Here is a 22,663-nt window from a genome sequence, read left to right on the forward strand (position 1 = left end):
AATGAGGGGACTGTGCTTGGCCACGCAGAGGGGGAGGGAGGGCCCACAGACCCCAGGCCCAGCCACCCCCTTCTCATGGCAGCTTGGAGAGCCTGGAGGGGCCCACATGTGAACACAGAGGCTCTTGTTAAGTTGTCTTTCGCCTGTGAACCAATCCCCAGGAAGAGCATCTACTCAGTGACACAGGCCAGATGCCCACATGGCTGGGGACTCACTGAGGAGACTGGCTCCCTGGGTTGCTGGAGGGTGCACCGGGATTACCTGTAGTTGCTGCCCACCAAGTTCTGCTCCCTGTTCCCAGTAGGTGCCTGATTCACGAAGCTTCGCAAGTTCTGGGTGCTCAATGGCAGGGACTCCTGGCCCCTGGGACAGTTTGCTGGGCGGCCAGAGGGAGCAGAGATGTTGGGAAGTGGTGACTGGGCAGGAGGGGAGGAGGGGCCGACGAGCCTTCTGCCCAGGCGGCTGGAGGCCTGAGAAGGGCCAGAAGGGGGGTGCGGGGCAAAGGGAGACTGAAGAACAGAGAGGTTGGCCAGGTGGACAGGGCAAGGGGAGGCTGACGACCCAGGGCACCTGCGGAGGCTGAGGGCTTTGCGGGCTCTCAGGAGAGGAGGGGGCGCGCCGGTGAGAGATGGGAACCTGGCTGGGCAAGGTGGGAGAGCAGAAGGAGGGCCGGGTTGAGGGCCCCGAGTCGGGGCCTGCAGGAGGCAGGGGTGGAGAGAAGCAGGTGAGGGGGAAGAGGCAGGGGAAAGAGGTGAGGGAGAGGAAGGTCTGGAGGCAGCTGGGAAATAGAAAGGTTGCTTTTTCCTCATCGTTGCCAATGCACAGAGTGAGCCCAAGCCTGTGGGGTTCTGGAATTTGAGTTGCCTGCCTTTGTTCCCTTGAGATTTGTCTTTGTGACCTCAGAAACAGAATTCTAGAGAGGCCTGGGAGCCCTTTCTGCAGCACAGCTGTGCGCTCTGTAGACATAAGCACACTGAGGTCCTGATGAGACTGCCAGAGGCAGTGCCTGGGCCAGACCGGAGCAAGTCCTTCTACAGCCTGGGTCAGCCTGGGTCAGGCCCCATCCTGGCTGCTTCCTGCCCAGGCAGACTGCTGGTCTCCTTCCTGGGCACATCTACCCTCTCCTGGTAGCCCCTCCATGGGAGGGTCAGGGCTCAGACAGTCCCTGCGCTTGGGTGTCTGGGAGATGTCTGCACAGGAATCGCCTAGAATGAATGGGATGGCCATGCTTGTCTCGGGCATCCGGGCCTAGGGGTTCAGGGAAACAGGCAGCACTGAGCGTTGGTCAGGAAGCAAGAGACTGGAGAGTTGAGTCCTCCCAGGGCCTTGGGCTAGGACACTGAGAGCCAGGCACACTGGAGGCCGCCCCCTGGCCCAGGAGAAGGGCCCCGACAGCAGTCAGGGAGGTGACCGCACAGAGGGGTCACAATCTCTGCTCTCCAGTCTCAGGAAGGACCTCGAGGAGATTTCCCAGGACAGTGACAGAAATGACCAAACACTGAACACCAGGCTCAAAGCACCTGACAGGGAAAGGAGCAAATCCACACCCATCCCACTTGTGACTGAATGATTTTCCCAGAATTTCCATGAGCTTGACAACCAGGGCTGAGGACCCTGGGGTTCTGGAGTCTCGGTGGACTCACCTCAACTTGGGGACAATCAGCATTGTCCCCAAGCAAATGCCCCAAAAGCCAGAATCCCATCAAGCCACCAATGGTTCCTAGCCTATTACAGCCCTTCCCGCATGTCTGTGTCACCTTGCTGAGTGCCACGACCTGCATTTGCTCCAGTGCCCCATTCCTGTCCCTCTCGGGCCCCGGAGCCACCATGTACCATTCCACCCGCTCCTCACTGTCCTCCATTCCCCTCCTCACTTCACTTGCTCTCATTATAATGGCTCCCTTGCAAGCACCCCAAGATACTGGCAGGTCATTGAGAAGGGGCCCTGTGCCTGCCTCTCACATCTCTGCAGAGCCATGGGGAGGGTATGACAGAGCCCCAGACAGGATGTGGGCGTCAGAAAGTGAGGCGGGTGGCTGCTCTGCTCCCCCTGCCCAGGTGGAGGCTGGGCCGTGGGCTGAGCGTCCCAGAGATCCCAGTGGCCTGGCCTGGAGGAGGGGCTTCAGGCTGAGCCCTGCACACCTGATGGTGGTGGGGAACCACGGGGCACCTCCTCCTGCCAGTCCTCGGGGGCAGTTTCTACATCAGGGGCCATGGAATGATCCCTAAGCCTGTGAGAGGGAGGAAGCAGGGGAGCATCCAAGACAGGGCTTTGGACAGGTCAGCCCAACCTGTGGAGCTGATGGTTCAGGCCAAGTAGGCCAGGTTCCTGGTGGATGTCACTCGGAGTGGATCAAAGAAGCCGTGAGGCCTGGGCCTGACTCCACCCCATTCCCTATGCAGACCCACCTGCTACACTTGGGGGATACTGGGGAAAGAAGACAAAAGTCCTGTGTTAGCCCAGCTAGTGTTAGCCCATGAGCGCTGACCCATGAACCAAGAGGTCACCTGTTTGATTCCCTTCCTGGTCAGCCCGGGTTTCAGGCTCGATCCCCAGTAGGGGGCAGGCAGGAGGCAGCCAATTGATGTTTCTGTCTCACTGATGTTTCTGTCGCTATCCCTCTCCCTTCCTCTCTCTCTAAAATCAATAAAAAGATATATTTTAAAGAAAAGAATCCTGAGTTAATCAAGACTAAGTGCCCTCAAAACAGACATCAAGTCCTGGAGAAAATGAAGTGGCTCTGGCCCCCTCACACCTGAGTTTAAGATCTGAGACGTGCACAGGCCTCGGCAGTGCAGGCAAACCCCACCCATGTGGAGGGGAAGGGGAGAGAGCTTGTAGAGGGCATCAGGGATCGAGGGGACTAGGATTCCAGTAACCGCTGCTGGATGATTCGGAGGCAAAGGCCTGCAGAGGAGGTGACTGTGACCAGGCAGGAGAGTGAGTGCTTAGAGTGAAACAAGCATGTCATGAATGTGGGAGTCCTGAAGGACTCCACGCCAAGGTCACGCAGGGTGTTTTTGCTTCACTTGAGTTTAAGACAACCTTTCAGAGGTAGAAAGATTATAATCAGATGCTCTGTCACAAATTTAGAGGGGCTTGTTCATCATGGGTCCTCGGACACAGGCCACCCTCCCAAAGATGGCAAAGAAGGCCCACAGCCCATGCCCAAGACAAGGAATCCTTCCTGATCCCCTCACTTGACAGGCGCTTTGCTAGACCTGGCCGATGCAACGCTGAATTAAGACATCAGTAAGCAGCCACCCACAGGCGCCGGCTGCCTGGTGAAGGAGGCAGATATCCGAACAGGTAACACGCCCCCATATGCTCCTCCGAAAAACAGATGGTCACTGTTGCTGGCACCCCATACCTCTGCCGCCGGCCAGAAGTAAAGGGCATTTCCTCACAAAACATCACCCGCCGTGTGTCATCTAACAGGAAGGTGCGGCTCACACTGGAGTACAGATCGAGCAGTGTTCTTGCTGGGGGCTGCTATGGTGGCAGGTGGCTCTGTTGGGGCCGGTCACGGGCCACGGAGCCCGGGCCAGGCGCCTCCCTCTCGCGACAGAGCAGCCGCCCCTCAGGGCGTCCAGGACTCATCCTGCCCTCAGCCCACCTCCCAGGCTTCAGCAAGTCCTGCCAGTGTCACGCTGAGTCTCGCCCCACGACCATCATGTAGGTCAGAGCCCGGCCGTCTCCTGCGGGGACCCCTGGAGTGATGGCTGCCGCTCCCAGCAGCGGCCTCCAATCCTGCTCCTCTCCCTCCCCTGCCGACCTCCCAGAGCCTCTGCGCTCTCACTCACCCGGCCCAGGCTCCTCTGGCAGGCGAGGCTCTTGAACTGGCCGTGGCTTCTGCAGCAGCCTCGCTCCTCACGCTCCTCCCTGCGCTCCGGCCACAGTCCGGGGCGTCCTCGGCTGAGCCCCAGCCTGGAATGCGCACTGCCTGACTTCCCACCTCAGTCCTTCGCCAACCCAGAGGCTACCCGGCCTTTGTGTAACTTCCTCCGTGGCGGGGAAAGGAATCAAAAGAAAACAGCTCATTTGATGAGATGGTAGATTTCAGTCCCCCTTCCTGCCACGGGCCACTTGGGCAGCCATATGAATGCTGGCTCAGTAGGTGTGTCCTCACATCACAGTGGTGTCCAGCTGCTAGTCACTCATTTGCCCACATGTGTGCCACTTAGGACAGCCCATTTAAACACCTATGCATCCTGCACCATGCAGCATGCTGGGCACTTCTCAGATTGTTTCATTTTTGTAACAGCTGGGTTGGTACTTATTTTTGTCCCCATTTTGGCAGAGGAAGAGGTTAGTTAGGTCCCAGCCAGGGTTTCATGGCTGGTAAAGAAGGCTGGGGTTCGACATTGCTCTCTGAGCTAGGCCTCTGCTTTTATGTCAGGCTCCACGGCCCACAGCAGCCAGGTGGGGGTGGCTTGTGAAGGGTGCTTTATGGGTTGAATCGTGACCCGCCCCCTTTCAAAAAAAGAAAGCTGTGTTGAGGTCCTAACCCCAGTCCCTCAGAATGTGACCTTGTTTGGAAATAGGGTCATTGTAGCTGTAATCAGTTCGGATGAGGTCACACTGCACCAGGGGGGCTGGTGTCATGAGAGAGACACATGGGAGAGGCCGGGTCTCGTCATGTGACGACAGAGGCAGAGGCTGAAGCGCTGCAGCTATAAGCCAAGGAGTGCCAAGGTTGCCCGCATTGAGGGCGGGGAGGGGGGTTGATTTATGCATCACTAACTGTCAGCACAAGTTGCCAGGCAAAAATTGCTGGCAAAGAAGCCGTACAAGCTTTATTTTATATTTCGAGAATTAGCCAAGCCCACTTTCTCAGAGATAGAGGAATGCTGGCTTTCGGAGCTAATATTCTGAAGTGTTCTGGTTTCATGGTGCCCAATAGCCAAAGAGAGTCCAGAGATTCAAACACAACAGTGGGGCCTCTTTTGCCATCAAGAGACATCCACCCACCCAGCATTTGTCAAGTGCCAAGCCCTCTCCATCACCCTGCCTGCAGGACGGAGCTGCAGCAGCAGAGGGCAAGGACTAGGGTTACCGCTGGCTTTGTGCTCTCGCCCCTTCGATGTCCCACCCTCCGGCCCCTGCCCTCCAGTTCCTGGCAAGAAACTGCGCAGCAACCACACCCTTCGTGCTTGGGACAGAAGTATGGGGTGAGTCACAGGTGAGGGGGACCAAGTTCCCCCCAGGCACACCCGTCCTTCCCCAGTACGGACTTTATTACCTCTCTGAATGCGTTACTCCGAGCCCACAGGTGTGCAACGGCCAAGTCTCAGTCCACTTCTTACCTGACATCTTAATGGCATTTGACACAGTTGACCAACTCCCACCTTCTTCATTTTTTTCTTGGCTCCTAGGACATCATATTCTCTTTCCCTTCTCCCTTGGTGGCTCCTCTGGCAACCCTCCTCTTCTTCCTGCTTCCACCCCTGCCCCCGCAGTGCATGCGCCACACAGCAGTCCAGGGGGCACTTTTCATGTCGGATGGTGACGGTCCCTGCCCGGGACTCTCCACTGGCTTCCCCTTTCGATCAGAACAGACTCCTAATGCTTTGTGCAACCTGGTCCCTGCCCATCCACCCAACTCCCTTCCCTTCACTAGCTCCACTCTAACCACGCTGGCCTCTTCTCTGTGCCTCCAACACACCTAGCTGACGCCCACCTGGGGTTGCACAGGTCAGCCCCATCTAGAACCATCTCCCAGACACTCACCAGGTGGCATCCCTCACTCCATTCAGGCCTTACGGGCCTTCCCTATCACCTGTCTAAAAAGCTCTCCTCCCGCCCTAGATAATTTGTTCAGACGTGGTGTCCTTCACTGTAATCTCCATGACGGCCTTTCCACTGTCCTGGTCACTGCTGTATCCTCACTGCCCAGAACAGTACCTGGAACACAGCTGGCACCCAATAAACATTTGCTGGACCAATGAAAGGAAAATAAATATAAATGCTTACTGGAATTTAAAAAATTCCAGCCTAAAGAAAACTCTGAATTATCATGGTGGTTGTGGAAGAAAAGGGGCCACACGCTAAGCCAGTTCAGGGGAGGCCAGCATGGTGGCCTTACAAACTCAGACCTAAAATAACCACAAAGAACGGTCTGAAATTAAAACTTTTTAACTAAAAGCAGTTTATGGCAGGTAATCACATTTCAGGCTAGAATCTTCCCTGACAAGTCAATTTTTACCTTAACTAAGCCTATCTATTGTCTTTCGCATCTATAATATACCTCGGGAATTTCAGGGTAACTTCCCTTTTTCCAGACCCCTCGGGGCACAGCCCCCCATTCTTACTGTAATCATGTAACTAACTGTCCAGTACCCACCTATGTAAAAGATGTGTCTATCACCTTACCTTTCATCCAATCCCAAAGGTTTCCCCACTTTGCTTCCTTCTACCTCCCTGATCTGTCACCAGTGGATTTCATGTAACCCACATGTCTCCTCCTTTGACTGTAATTATAAAACAAGCTGCAAAAGTGACATTCTCTGGAGCATCATCTCAGTCTGTAGAGATTTTGCTTCTCCACAATTGTCAACCATTTGGCTTAAATAAACTCACAGAAATTCCCTATAGGTTTGAATGTTTTTATGTTGACATGGTATAGGAATATATAGGTGTGGGGGGCCCAAGTGAGGACATTTCACGTTGGTTCCATGAGCATCTTTCAGGTTCTTTGCAGCACATTACAAAGCACAAAAGGGAAGGAAGAACACCGATGATGTAATTGCTCCTTTCCAATTTAGTACAAGATCTAGGACATGTATACACTTTCCCAGATGCTCCAATCCATTTGTCCTGCTATATGATGATCTAAAACCCACCAAGTCACACACACTCTTGCTTAAAACTCTTCAGTGACTCCCCTGCCCTGAGGATCAAGCCCGAACTCCTCGCTGTGGCTCACAGGGAACTTCCTGACCTCACCGTTTACCTTACCATCTTCATTGCTGGCTCTTTCTATGCTCAGTTCCACACTCCAGCCAAATGGAAATGTTGACTCTTCTCCAAGGATACGGTTTCTCTTGTTTCTGAGTTTTGGCTCACTCTCCTCTCTCTACCTGTAACTCTTCCTGCCCCTCCTGCATCAGTTAACTTCTGCATAACATACCTCCCAATGGCCTTCCTTCACATCTCAGGTTCCAGCAGGAAGGAAAGGCAGCCCCAATGTGCAAGCACTTTCCAAGTCTCGGCCTGTGTCACACTTGTTAACAGTCCACAGATGAAAGAAAGACATGGCTAAGTCAAGACTGACGGGGTGGAAAAATGAATTCCACTTCACAGGAGCAGTGGTAAAATCCCAATAAATTATGGGCAAACATAGAGGGGTAGGGGAATCATTATAGTTCTTCTTTGCAAGCCATTTACCTCACTGTCCCCCCTCTTTCTCAGCTCCTACTCATCTTGTGTCTCAATCTAGAAATCACCTCTAGATTCTCCTGATCCCAAAAGCGTGAGTGAGAAGCCTCTCCCACCACACCTTATATGCATCACTGTTATTGCACGTAATACTCTCCATGCCAGTGGATGAATGAATACATCTATATGATACACGCTGGACTCCAATTCATAGCTGGCTGGCTGTACTCTCCACTTGACCGCAACATAGTATCAGCCTTCCCTACCTGATGGGAAGGTCACTGAAAGAGGGAGCGAGTGTGGTTTCTGTTTTGTTTTCATTGCCTAGTACAATACCTGATTTGAAGTAGGTTCTTAAAAATACCTGTGAAATAACCACATAACTATAGTAAAGGTAACATGGGGTAATTTCCATTTTTAAGGCCCCTTGCAAGACCCAGCAGGCTGCAAATATTTAGCAAGACCTGAGATAGTAGTATAAAACTAACTGAAATAAGAATAAAACACCAGAAGAAGAGAAAATCAGGCAGAAAAAGCAACACTTTCCTTTTTATTAGATCCACAATGCCTTTTAGAAGTCCAGCCTCTCTCTGCAAAATGTTATTAACATCCTCACTGTAAAGCAGACAAACTCAGTCGTCACTGCATCTGCGTGGTGCACAAGCAACCAAGTCAGCATCTCAGAGAAGAGCACTGAGAGGGCCGGGAGGGACTTAACCAGGGCCTCCTCTACTTCACACACACACAGACACACACATGTTCACACAAACTTTTTTTTTTTTTACAAAAATAACAAGTTTACACAGATCTATTGATTCTTTAAAGTGCCATAGCAAGGTCTAAGCTTCATTATAACCATTTTTTACTTTGGATTAAAGTGGGAATTTCAGGCCTAAAAATAGATTTAAGATTATTGAACAAAGGTCATATAGCAACATAGACTTCCAGATAAATGGAAGTATTTTGCTCAGTGCTACTACACAGCCCCATCGATCACTTTCATTTTAACTAATATACAAAAGGAAAATAGTTCACTGGAACAATCTATTCATGACATTAGCACATATACCAAATTATACTAACTGCATGATAATCTCTATGTACCAAGGCTATATTTTTATTATACTTCATTAAACATAGTATCCACACAGGGGAATGCATACTGTACAGCAAGAGGAGAGAACATTGACAGGTTATCTTTTTACATGGCACTCCAAACAAACAAGTAAGAGAAACAAACCTTACAAGATAGATATCAAACTAATTTGCAACGAACGACATTTAATATAGTTTTATCAGAAGGAATACATTTCGGTCACAGTTACATGGTAAAACACATAAGCTACGTGAAACTCTAGGCTTTCTCCTAGAATATTCAAAATGCTCATCAAAAGTTAATTAGTACAATAAGGTGACTGAATAAACAGAATGCCATTTAATATTTTAAAAACACAGATTCTGGAAATAGAATCTACCTCCAAAATATCCAGAAATCTGAGTTAACAGATACTGTATTTTGCATACTTGATACTAATAAAGGAAGGAGTGTTTACTCAGACTACAAATGCAAGGCAGCAGCCCAAGGGGTAGTCATGGAAAAGATACAGGAACACAATCTTGCCAGAGTCAGTAAGGGGAGCTCCTGCTTTTTTTGGTCCCCACCCCCATCCCAAGGGCCATCTCTTTGGGGAAGAAATCTTTCAACAGCTCAAGCCCATTACCTCTGAACCCACAAGCTACCACACAGTCCAAGTTTTGCACCAGAAAGTCTTTCAGATGCCAGTATGAGGCCCGATCCTGTAACTACACAGGCCCTCTTCATGGCCTCCTGGGTTCTGACCAGCACGACCTCTTCCCATAGGAGGGGTCAGCACTGTCTCTGAAGCCACAAATGGCCCTAGAAGAACTAGAAGAAGGAGGTATCTGATGAAAAGGCACCTGCCAGCCTGAAATCCTCCTTGGTGAGAACACTGTACATGCGCTGGGGCAGGGCCCGGGAGTAGGGGGCGGGGCGGGGCACAGTGGTGCGCAGAATGAGCTCCTGGCCGGCAGCGGGGGGGAAGTCCGACACCGAGTTCTGCCGCCTCTCTTCCTGGGAGCCCATTCTCTTCGGTTCCTCCTCTGGTGGAGCCATGGCTGCAGCCTTGAACAGAATCAAATGCTACATTCAAGAGCAAGTTGATGCTAAACTTAGGTCATTATGAAGGACAGATGAGTAAACATGTTATTCAGTAATGCTGCCAACTATGTTATGATTACTCAAGAACACACCACAGAAAATGCAAGGATCTTGGAACACTGCATGAGCAGGCAGAGATTACAAATAGACTGGTGAGAGAGAGAGACGGGTAATGACTGCCAGACAAACTGCTCTGAGAAGTGGGGCCACATTCAGACATCCAACGAAGAGGGAAAATGTGCTGGTTTCTATGTTTCTTTTAGCAACGACCCAAGACCGAGTCCTTAGTCCAGTAGGAGCTGGTTCTCTCCAGAGTATAGAAAGATGGTTTTTATCCCGGTTTCCAATTATTTTTAAAGCTCACTGGCTGTATGAAAACTGGGGACATTGGTTTTGTTTGCTGGGCAGCTAATGTGAGGTAGTAGTGAGGTCTATGTGATGCAGCAATGGCCACAAAAAGAAGTTCTCCACATCAAAGGCATCTATTTTTTCCTCAAAACTGCACAAAATATATATCCAGTTAGAGTCTTTATTTTAACTCTGATCACTATATTTGTTTAATTTCTCTGATCACTATATTTCTTTCAGAATACCATTGATTTGGAACAAAAATAGTTGTTTTGGCAATGGAAATATGAAATTATGTTATGTAAACATCAGCAAGAATCCAGTATGTCAAATCCAAACTGTGAAGAGGTGGTTAGTCTTAATGACCTTAGGAAGTCAGAGGGAAGGGAAGGAACAAGAAACTATGAGGGACAAAGGCTGTTTTGTTACCTCATCAGAAGATTCAGTCAGCTTGAGAAAGGGCGAGAAAAGAAACAGTGATGAAAGGGAAACAAGCAAGATGGTTTTAAAAAGAACTAGACAAGGAATTTCAAGATTATTTCAGACAGCATGCACTACATTAAGGAACATGATTCTATCAAAAGAATTATCAAGACAGACACACACCACATACAGCACACTTAGTCATCAAATTGAGCAGAACTACCCTCTACTCAAGATTCTGATGGCTCAGCAGGTGGTGAAAAGAGTGCCATTTAATGGGGAAATGACTTAATGAAAACCTAGCTTTTACTGAAAAATTAAGATGCTAAAAAAGACTACTCATGGCTTGAAAAATAGGTAATCCAACGACTTAAGAATGGGTGTTTCAGAGTTATTCCACTTAGCAAGACTGAAGCAAAATCCAATCAGTGGTTTATTTGCTGAATTCCATTTAAATACGTATATACCACTGAAACATGTAAGTCAATTAAAATGTATGATTTTAAGAAAAAGTTCTACATATGTAAAATTACTGTATGCTTACATTAGTAAAACTGATACACAACGTTAGTTATGAAAAGTTACATGAATAAACTTGAATGGTTTAAGTTAGCCAGGCATTTAAGGACTGAGTTTAAAAATGTACCAACCAAGTGCCTGTTATATGGATTAGTCTACCGATTTCCTAAAAACATTCCCCACAAGGTGTAGAAGTTTGAAATCTTTAAAAATTACATAATGTGTGATGAATGTATAATTTCAGATTGGCTATACGATGAGGCCACCAAAAAGATGATGCACACCTGTATTTACTGGTGTAGAAAGATAATTATATTGAGTGGACAACAAGAGTAACCAAGTAAATTATATATTCCTATTTTTGTAAAATATACATATATTTGTATACACTACATGTTAAATGCTGACAGTAATCATCAGTGGGTAGTGAGATTAAGTTTTAATGTGATTAATGATTTCTTTATCATTTTCTGTATGCTCAAATTTTTACAGTGAGCCTTTACTTACAGTCTGGGGGGAAAAGGCTATTTCTACTTTGGGGAAAATAATTTTGCTTAACTATTCAAAACAAGTAACACTCTCAGCATTTAATATATAAATATTTTAGATTTTAAATCCTCTTAACACACGAATTTTAAAAACTGAGGAAAGAGTTTTTGCAGTATGAGGAAAATTCATATTGGTGATGACAAGGAAATGTGCTTTAAGCTTCTGGAGAGTAAGCAGAAGACGGAAATACTGTAGGATGTGAAAACAAATTCGGTTCTTGGTTTCATGCCAGAGACAAAAACAAAATAAATCAAAGTAATTATCTACTGCTTCTTAGAACTCTAATTTATAAGGAAGTAAAATACTTAGTTTTTAACTTGAAATTTTTAAATTTAAAGAGCTACCCCCCTAAATAATTCAGAGTTTAGTTCTTCCTAAAGATTCAGATCCATATACTTGGCTATGATTTTGATACATTAAATAGATGCATTCCAGGTCAACTTAAAGGAGATGACGTTTTTACTCCAGGTGAAACCCATTAAAAGTCTTTTTCTTATTTGACTCTGAGAATTACACCCTCAAAACTGGGTCATTCTGGTATCACCACAATGTCAGGTAAGGGAACCCTGGATTTAGTGTACTTGGTTGTATTTTTAACAGAACCTTCAATACTAATGAGCCAGGACGTGGAACACCGTGAGGTAGAGAAGCAGCACCCAGGGTAACGAGCATAATCTTCATAAAAACCCAAATGTTAACAGCTTTACAATGTCAGAGATATTATATAATTTTTAAACCTTTACCTTCAAAACAGAAGTAATGATAAAGATAACTAGGCTTCTTCCCCTGTTGAAGACCAAATTTCCAGTCTTAAAAATCTGAAATCTTGCTCTGCCTTCCTAGGAAACCTCTAAAGTTAGATCTTGTCACCATTATAAAAAGTCAGATCTAACTTCATAAGCTAAAGTATGAAACCATTTGCTGCACATGCGGTTTAAATGGTAAAACTGAACTCTGTTCTAATTTGATAGTAAACATTTTTCTACAGTACAGCACTGGCCACTGTTAAGTGAGTCCCTATCAGATTCTGCAACAATGGATTTCAGACTCTTCTCACTTCTGAAATTTAGGTCAGAAAATATACTCATCATTTTACTTAAACACATAAGAAACAAATGGATTTGAAAACCTCAGAAGTCACTGTGTCTTCACTGTCTGAACCCAATAACCAGACTCACACTCAGCTAGCAGCTGCATGAGCAGCCATGTGTGGGAACTGAACAGCCCCCTGCTGAGCAGAGGTCCGAGGACTCATGCTGCCGTCAGCAAGGAGCCTCACGTACCCGCTGCGCGTTCACAAACAGCTTGTGAATGATTCTGCCGGCATGTCCTCTCCCTGCGCCCACGACAAGCACTTCAGGCTGCTCCAAAAGGCAGCTCACAAACCTGGGGGGAAAGAATAGAAGGAGAGCTGCTCAGTTCCCATCAATCCTCCCAGATTAATTTTGTGGACAAACCTTCAAATTGATACTGGCTAAACTACCGTGGCTGGAATGGAAATTTTATAACAGATAAATTGACATTTGGAATTAAAATGGACTCAAATGACAATCTTACTGCCTTCAACTGTTTTCATAAAATTTGTGAAAAGCCCATGTCTGTCAAAGTGTAAGAAGAAATATTCAGTAAGAGATCAAAAACCATTTCTTTGGATAACAAAAACCAAGTTTCATTTATACAGCAAAGCAATGACACGTATTTCTTGTCTTTGTTCTTTTTTTTTAAATCCTCACCCGAGGATATATATTTTTTTAATTGATTTTCGAGAGGAAGGGAGAGAAAGAGAGAAAAATATCAATGTGAGAGAGAAACATCGATCGGTTGCCTCCTCTATATGCCCTGTCCAGGGATCAAACCTGCAACCCGGGTATGTGCCCTGACCGTGATCGAACCCACACACGGGATGACGCTCCAACCGAGGCACCCGGCCAGGGCTGTTTTTGTTCTTTTGAGGTGTGTGTGTGCGCGCATGTGCACGCATGTGTACATAAAATATATGTTTTGCTGGGCAAAGTCGCGATTGTAAACTGTGCCATTTTGTGCTGGAAATACTGCACTTCCAGTTCTATCACAGATACATACAGTGGAGTTAGCAGGCGGAGGCACAGTCACCAAGCGCAGCACCTGTTCATTAATTCATGCTGCTGGTTTAGAAACGACTCGCGTGATTAGAGCTTATCCTTCTCATTTAAAAGGAAGGCATTTTCAAGAGCAAAGAAGGCTGGGAGAAAATTTCACTTAATAAAAAATATAAAATTCAAACAAAAACTTGTTAAAAGCTATAGCAAATGCCTTGTCGTATACTATTAATTATTTAGCATAAATAATGCCATTCCTTGTAGAAAGGCTAATGAAGATGTTAATGTTGTAACAAATTCAACCTATTGAAGTAGCTAATTTGGAAACTATCACATATTAAAACAACACTGTTCTTTCAATGGACAAAAATAGGGGCTCACATTGAAAGGCTCCCTGGGTAATGGTGCTGTCTCAGGAGGAAGAGACTGACCCAGTCATTTGTCTCATCCTGAAGAGACCACCTGGTCACTTTCCAAACATATTCCCAAGGTGCATAGTAATATGCACCTTTGCTAATCATAAATCTTTTAAAAAATGAAATGAATATTGAGCAGAAATACAGTTGCAGAACACCTCAGACTGTGGTTAAGGAACAGTGAGAGCTGAAAGCAAAGCTCTGGGGCACAAGTAACAAATCGTACATAGCTTCTCCTCAGGAAACTGCAGGCACCACACCTCCAGAAGCAAACAAAGACACTGCTAGAGAGAGACCTAGTAGACTCATTTCTGAAAGTAATGGAACCCCCTAGCAAGTACTCAGAAATACAGTAGAGGTCAAATCCTACGATAATTATTTCTCTGTCTCTAGCCAATGCTTGTTACAAATAATATGGGAGCATCACAAAGAATCTCAATATTCCATTAAAATTTTCTAAAGAGAGTGGTGGCTTTTCCTACTGCAGACAAAAATAAGCAAGTCAAATTGCAATTACCTCTCAAGATCTTCCTTTTCCTCCTCTTGTTCACACTTCTCAGTTCCAAACTTGGCTTTCAGTGAGCGGGCTCTAGCAATCAGGGCTTCCACACTAGTAACCTGATGGATGATTTCCTAACAGCAGGAAAGGGGGAGGCACACATTGAAAAACAGCAAAAAGGAGCAAAGCCTTTTAAAATGTACACTGAAAATAATTACTGCCAACTAGGAGAGCATTGGCAAGACCCTGACACTCCATCAAACTTACTTCTAGTTTCTTGTCTTCTGGGTTGGGAAAGTGCAGAACTTTGCTGGAATGGGATATTATCTGCTTGATAATCTTCTTAACAGAAGAAATGTTCTCCAGACTTTCTATTTTTAAAAAGATCAAATTCATCATTAAATAAGTCAGACAAAGTACACTTTCATTTTAGAAATGAACTAATTACTAATCAAACAAGACATTTACCTTCTTCCTTTACCTTGAGTACAGCTGCATGAATTACACAAGGTAACAGGTGCCGAGCAAGGTCTGCAGGCTTCTGTACTGCCAGATAGTGCAGCACCTGGAGGCGGCACAGAGGCAGATAAATGATCAATGCAGTTGCCAAAGAATAAAGCAGCCGTTTATGAAAGAAAAAGTCCTCGGACTAGTAATTTTCAACCCTTTTTGTCTCATGGCACTCATAAACTCATTACTAAAATTCTGTGGCACACCAAAAAACATATTTTTTGCCTGACAAAAAAGAAAAAAAAGGTGTGATTTTGATTGTTCACACCAGACAGCTGATGTGTGAACAGGCTGCTGTCATTTTTTTATTTGACAATCTAAGGGAAAAGAGGTCAGTACCCCTGACTAAATAGGCAGGTACTTCATGCTTTAAAAATTCTTGCAACACATGGGCTGAAAAACGCTGCTCTGGACCACTGAACTCACAAACTGTAACAAGAGTAGAGAAGAGCTCTCTTCTCTCAGTATCTACCCATACCCATCCGGGTAAGTAGCTACTACTCCCAAAGGTAAGAATAATGTTTCTGAAAACAACTAAGTACTTGTCTTTAATAAGGGTGAATATTCTCATCACACACCCCCACTTCCATATGTAATGCATGCAAATTAGGAAAATACAAAGAAAATAAAATCTACAAATTATACCACATGGGGAAAAAATTGTTAACAATTTTCATTCCAGGATTTTTCAAGACATCAAAAACACATAACATATAAAATGAAGTGTGTAACCTGGCCAGCATGGCTCAGTGGTTGAGTGTCAACCTATGAACCAGGAGGTCACAGTTCAATTGCTGTTTGGAGCACATGCCCAGGTTGCGGACTCGATCCCCAGTAGGGGGCGTGCAGGAGGTGGCCGATGGATGACTAATCATTGATGTGTTTCTGTCTCTCCCTCTCCTTTCCTCTCGCTGAAATCAATAAAAACATATTTTTAAAAAAATAAATGAAGTATGTAAAATACTGTTTTGTGACCTGTTTTTCTCACTTAACGTTTCTGAACATTTCTACTGACCCTCCACTAATTTTTTTGGTTTGGTTGTTTTAATTTATTGGTTTTTTTCCAAAATAGAAATTTATATTTATATTTCTGATTTCAAAAATACAGAGTTTTTATCATGAAGATTGACTCTTCTTTCTATGGGGGATGGAGAGAGCCCAGGTGACAGATTACCTTACTGGCCAAGCACCACTTGGCCAGAAAGTTCCAGAGTGGTAGATTATGTTTCTGGGAGAGGTTAAAACTGCAATTAGATAAGGTATTAAATCTAGGTTTGGTATCATTGGCTTTTACTTAGCAGAAGTGATACCATTTTCTTTTTAATTTTCTTGGGTTGCAATTTTAAACATTAGTTCTGTTTTTAGTGTTTCGATTTTTTTTTTAAATTCTCATCTGAGGATATGTTATTGATTTATTTTGAGAGAGGGGAAGGGAGAGAAGGGGAGAGAAGGGGAGAGAAGGGGAGAGAAGTGGAGAGAAGTGGAGAGAAATGGAGAGAGAGGAAGGGAGAGAGAGGGAGAGACACTGACCTGCTGTCTCCAGTATGTGCCCGACTGGGAATTGAACCACAACTTCTCGGGGTATGGGATGAGGCTCCAACCAACTGAGCCACCTGGCAGGACTAGTGTTTTGATGTTTCTTCCTCAAGGACTCTGACAAAATGAGTATTATTCCTACTTTTCCTATCTTCCATTTCTATTACTTTCTCTCCAACCTGTTTTTTAGTCCTTTATCTCATTTTCATTCTCTTGGCTGTTTTGCTGCTTTTCCTTGATGCCTGTTATTAAATTTAAAAAGGAATCTATTCTTCCCTGGGCCCCTTGTCATTTAGTGTTTATTTTTGATATGTGTATGTTTCTTCTATTTCTATCCTGAGTTAAACCAGCTGTGGTTTCATTTCTTTGCAGGGTTTTTGGGTCCATTTTTGCTCTTAGTTTTAGTATTTGTGATTAAAAATGATTTTTCAAGTCCCCCATGCTCGTTTAAAGATATCTGACTCAGCATGAAGTGTTATGTTAACAATTTTCAGCTTCATAGCTGATTTTCTGGGAAATGTTTTCATTAGCTAAAACAATCCAACTGCATTTTGTTTTTATAGATTTGTATGGATGTGATCTGCTCTTTGTTCCTACTCACGTCACAATTTGCAAGTGACCTTTTCTGCAGTTCCTTTAACAGATGGCTGAGGAGGAGGGAGGTTGATAAGTCTTATTTCTCTTTCACTTCAGCAAGATCCTTAATTTCCCCCTTATTTCCTTCTTTCCCATCACTGCTTTATCTCTAAGCGCCATCAATCCTTCTCTATATATCTGGTTCTTGCCAAGGCAGTGTCTGAGTAATCACTTCTAGTCCGGCTTACTTTAAAGCCCCTTCCCTGTGGCCAGTGCTGTGAACTACCAAGCTCTACCTGTACCGAGTATTTGGCATGCAGTGTTACGCTCTCTCTTCCTGGGGTGACTCTGTGCTCCATCTGTCTTCTGTATCCCTCAGCTCTTCTTAAACTCCGTCTCTCTCTCCTACACTCAAAGGCTTGCAGCAATGGGAAATCACTCCATTGGAGTTTGTATTTTTTCTCCACTTTGAAAGCCACTGTAATCTCTATTTCCTAGTAATGCTTAAGGCATGGATTTACTTATTAAGTGCATGGGATTATTTGCGAGGTGGGTGGGTAGGATGGTGTGTGGGGCAATGTGATATCAGGTGGCTACCACTATTCACCAGAACTCCAAATATTTTTTAGTAACTGCAAAGCAGTCCACTAAATGATCATACCATAATTTATTGAAACAAGCTTATTTTTGCTAACTTTTGTTGTATCCACTTTTTCACTGTAAAAACTTTAGTTGAACATTTTTGTACACTGATCTTTACATATTTCTCATTATTTCCTTAATAAATTTCTTGGTAGTAGAATTGCTAGGTGAAAGAACATTCCTATTTTTAAGGCTTTTGCCTTGAGACGAGACAGTCCAATGCTAAGCATTCTATATAAATATGCATGCCTTCTTTTTGGGCCTATCTGCAACTAGTTCTAAAATCTTAAATGTAAATAGTAGATATATGAAAGGTTCATTAAATTTCAACACCTTACTTCTCAAGTGTGTCCAAAGCTCTCATGTCCATGAGAGAGTGTTTTTAAAACGCCAGAACAATAATTACCATTTTAGTATTAGATACCCAAACCTCAGTTACCTTTTCGGCTTCCCGTGTATCATCGAAGAGTCGCCTTTGCCTTCTAGCAGGAACTGGCTTAGCTGTTTCCCAGGCTTCCACCCACATGTTGCTTGGAATCTTCATTCGAGCACTCAGTTCTCCTTTCAGAACCACATTTCCCTTTTCATCAGTCACTTCCTCTTCAATGTAATCCCGGGGTGAGTACCACCTCACAAAGTCTTCCAGGCAACAACCTGGATTAGCTGCCTAAAACAAGGCAAAAATGTCAGCAGAATCAAATAAAAATCAAGTTACCGATAAACCTGTTTGCAAAATCATACTTTCCCTTTCACAAAATGCCCATCTAATCTTTACAAAATATAATTTGTGACATGAGTTTGGGTGTCATCTTAAAGTACCAGAAACACTTTGTTTTTTCCATCTCTATTTTAACAGAAAAAGAAAACACTTCCATTTGACGAATTTGGAAATAAAAATACGATGTAAAGTGAAAATAGTACTCTTAAACAGATTATAAATTACATAGTTTAAAATTATAGTATACTATTCAAAACTTAGAATAGTATCAAATAAGTGCAAGTCAAGTAAATTAAATGATACACAACATGATCAGAATAATAACACCATAATGGAAAAGTTCTGCTCGTTTTTCCCTCCATAAATCAATACTGGTACTGCAGTAAATATCAGTTAACCTCAAAAATGTTCTCTTTAGCCATTGGATTCTTGTGCTGTATGTAACAAATTACCATCACATAAATTGCTTTTGTGCCGTTAAGGAACTGAAATTCAAACTATTGTTTTTCAGGTTTCTGAAATCTAACTAATTAAATTTTTATTCAGAGGATAATTCTATAGAATTTACAATGGTGCATTAAGCAATTCTACATTCAAGCCTGGAATAAAGGCAGAGCTTCACAGTGTCAGTGGTAAGGCACAGAGTTCTTCTTTGCAAGTGTCCAGTAATGTATCAACACAGCATGAAGGATGGGCATATGTATCACCCCCTAATACCCACAGGATATGTGTACACACATTAAACACATGTCTTTTGGTTGTATTTTCTACCACACATACTCTTCCTGATATAAGTACTCTATTTAGTTGCCTGAAATAATTGTGATTTAAGTATTAACAAAGAAGGGCTAAGTAGAAAGCCATTTTCTTTCTCTTTAATTAAATTAACCCCAGACCAAAATGCAAACAAACACAAAGGGAATGGCTAGTCTTAAAGCAAAGAGCAAAACTGTCAATTCCTCCTCCCTGAGGTCACTGGCTACCAGCTTAACCGTCCCCACCAATTTAGGAAATCCCCTGAGGGGATGAGGAATCAGAGGTGGGTCCTTAACTGACAGTCAACAGAACTCCTAAAGGCTATGGCACCGTGGCAACAAAGCACTGCTATGAACTGCAACAAAGCACTGCTATGAAGCATGATTACTGCATGCTTCAGGATTCATACACAAAGATCTGGATATTAACCAGGCAATGCCATACCCACACGGGAACATCTTAGGAACCTAGAAATAGGCCTCGAGTGAAGAGAGAGAACTTAAAAGAAAATAATACTGAACTCCTGTACCACAGAATGTGTTAAAGAAAGACAGTTCACACCAGAATTCTTCCTTCTGGCTGTCCTTACTATACCAGGCTAAACAAACAGCTACCAGGAAAAGGTCAAGGCTCACTTCAGCTATGGCTCATCTTTGTTCTTCTGTTCCAGGTACATACTCCACGAGCGTGCTTAAGAATAGACACTGCCCTTCTGGAACTGTAAGGTTTAGGCACCTCAGGTACATATCAGCATTCATCCAAAGCTCTGGGGACTCTCCCAAAGGCCACTAAAGCAAGTCATCCCTACACAAAAAGGAGAGGCAACCATATCTACTTTAGAGTGACTACATATTTCCTTAAGTGTATTACCTGATTCCTACATAGGGACAGATGTGTAAAAAGGCTATCTGAAATACTGTCTATTTTATGATTAAGAGATTTGGAGGAGCCCAGGTTAATCTAAGAGTCTAATGAACTCTCATTTTGCTGAAGTGCAGTGTTAAAGGAATTATATAGGACCTTACCATCAGGGGCCAATAGTTTCTATGGGGAAAAACTTTTACAGTTCCAATTTGGAATTTCATTCTGTACCTGCCTCTGCAAGGACACTGTATAGATGAATACAAAGGCAGACAGAGGTCAGATAAAAAACAGCTGCTGGTTCCCTGGCCAGAAGGCTCAGTTGTGGAGCATCATCCCATACACCAAAAGGTTGTGGGTTTGACTCCCGGTCAGGGCACATACCTAGGTTGAGGGTTTCACCCCACCTGCCCCCCCCCCCCCCCACTGTCAGGGCAGGTATGGGAGGCAGCTAATGGATGTTTCTCTCTCTCTAAAAAAAAAATCAGTAAGGGCATATCCTTGGGTGAGGATTAAAAGAAACAAAAACAAAACCAAAAAACCCCAGCTGCTGGGCAGGCTAGTACTTCCTACTGTGCACACACCTCCTAAGCCAATTCCCTTATCTACCTTTTAAACACATACCCTGAGAGCCAACTGCCTTCTCTCTATTTTATTTTTCCGAGAGAGGAAGGGAGAGAGAGAGAGAAACATCAACGTAAGGAACATCACTAGGTTGCCTCCTGTATGTGCCATGACCGGGGATTTAATCCACAACCTGGGTATGTGCCCAGACCAGAATCGAACCTGCAACCTTTTGGTGTACAGGATGATGCCCAACCGAGCCACACCGGGCAGGGCCCAACTGACTGGTCTTTATTCACTGTATTAACTTTTTTTCAAAAATTTACCTTTATTGTTGAAAGTATTACTGATGTCCCCTATTTTCCCCCATTGATCCCCTCTACCCCGCATCCACCCCACCCCCAGGCCTTCCCCATACCAATGTCTGTGTCCATGGGTTATGACTATAAGCATATAAGTTCTTTGATTAATCTCTCCCCACCCACTCCCCCATCCCCATGGCTATTTGTTTTAAAACAATACATCTCTCTTTCGTATTTCACAGCAGAAAATAACTCACAGATTTTGTTTATCTTTTTAGTCTCTAAGGAAAACATGCTGCTGTTAAGAGGTTTATTAAAGATTTTTTCTTTTAGTAAATATGGGAGAAATAGGCAGGGAATAGACAGGCTCCCTTTTGTTGTCACAAATCTGCTAGCAGTGAAGATGAAAGTGGCATGGGTTCTCATGGGGGTGTTTATGTTGTAAAAACTCAAAACTCAGGCTGGCCGACAAAGCACAGAAGCAAGACCTGGTAGGGATATGCAATTTGTGATTTGGAGGCCATCAGGGTAGCAGCAGGGTAAGGCAGAAAGTCTGGGCCAGGGAGAGACAGTTCAGAGGGTCAGCAGTAGAAAGGGAAGCGTTGTTGCCTTATGGGCTACAACTTGTTTCTTTTTTTAAAACAAAAAACATAGATTTGCCAGAATTCAAAAATAAATAATAATAATAATAAAAGACTGTTTTTCATCCCTGGGTTTTTTAGCTAATAACCCAAATGTCACCATTCCCTGAATTCTCTACAGTCTAGATATAGGCCTATATTTAACCCTAAAACAGTCTTCTCTAGGTAGCAAATGCCTACTCACCCTAACTGGTGGCTCATCTGAGAAACCTTCCATGACCCACTCAGTAGAGCCAGTCACCTTTTAGACCTGGCTTCATAAGAGAACTCATCACATAATTACTTACACATTGTCTTCCTACTACCTCAGTAGACTGTAACTGAGGGTAAACATTGTATTTCTTACTTATCTAATCACAGTGCAAGTCCCACAGTAGGATATCAAAGGTTGGTTGGACAAGGAATCCATGTTAAATCCTAAGGGTTTCCTAAAAGCCTTGCATGATACTGGCTGAACACACACAAAGGAGGAAGACAGCCCAGTGCACATATAAAAATTATTCAAGTTTCAACTTTCAACTATTATTCAAAGATTCTTCTCTTCTTTTTTTAAACTTAAGAATCAACTCTCAATACAACCTTTAGGGGATAGAAGTGGGGTGTTATTAACTACTAATGAAATTAAAACATTTAATAAAAAAGACATTCAGGTGTTCCTACCACTTTACTGAGTGACTTTCACAGCTTTGTCCCAGAATAACTCACAATAGAATCCTGAGCTCTGACAGTGTGACCCACCTTGAAAGATTCCATATCTGAAAGCAGACAGGCGCTCTGCATGCGTGCCCTGAGGTGAGCCCCTTCTGCTGATGTACCCAATTTAGCTAGAACCTCCGACTGCTCTTCCAGCAGATCTTCTGTCATAGGTGCTGGTTCCTGTGAAGCACAAAAGGACAAAGCTCACCAACAGCCTTTGTGCAGACAAAGAAAAACTATAAAAATAGAATAAAGACAACAATTATTTTAGCTCTAGCAGTTCCAAGATATGTATTTTAAAAGAATTCAGAGAAATTCACAGGTTTTTTGGAAACTACATAGAAATGTAACAAATTAGTAAGAATAAATATGATATTCAGTGTCTCCCCTAACCCCAGCAGATAAGATTATCACGTTCCCCTTGGTGAAGACTAATGGCTCAAAGGTGGAGAAATTTGGGAGCAGTGAACAT

The 22,663-nt window shown here is 44.2% G+C and overlaps 1 protein-coding gene across 3 annotated transcripts in view; it reads right to left on the bottom strand.

Annotated features, from left to right (window-relative positions):
- Window positions 1–7,900: 7,900 nt before the first annotated feature.
- RAB3GAP1 (RAB3 GTPase activating protein catalytic subunit 1) overlaps window positions 7,901–22,663 on the bottom strand; it is an 87,356-nt gene continuing 72,593 nt past the window's right edge. Inside the window, exons 18-25 of one of the 3 annotated variants that reach the window (XM_081143004.1) lie at window positions 22,234–22,371; window positions 18,093–18,320; window positions 14,858–14,954; window positions 14,657–14,760; window positions 14,408–14,523; window positions 12,680–12,782; window positions 10,335–10,355; window positions 7,901–9,521 (exon numbers count right to left, since the gene is read on the bottom strand). In XM_081143004.1, coding sequence (XP_080999130.1) covers window positions 9,285–9,521; window positions 10,335–10,355; window positions 12,680–12,782; window positions 14,408–14,523; window positions 14,657–14,760; window positions 14,858–14,954; window positions 18,093–18,320; window positions 22,234–22,371 — 1,044 coding nt within the window. In that variant the 3' untranslated portion in view covers window positions 7,901–9,284. Of the gene's footprint in view, window positions 9,540–10,334; window positions 10,356–12,679; window positions 12,783–14,407; window positions 14,524–14,656; window positions 14,761–14,857; window positions 14,955–18,092; window positions 18,321–22,233; window positions 22,372–22,663 lie in introns of all 3 variants that reach the window. The other 2 variants (XM_081143005.1, XM_081143006.1) reach the window with 2 other exon arrangements.

The sequence above is a fragment of the Miniopterus schreibersii genome (assembly GCF_964146895.1).
Source record: "Miniopterus schreibersii genome assembly, chromosome: 7".
Lineage (NCBI taxonomy): Eukaryota > Metazoa > Chordata > Mammalia > Chiroptera > Miniopteridae > Miniopterus > Miniopterus schreibersii.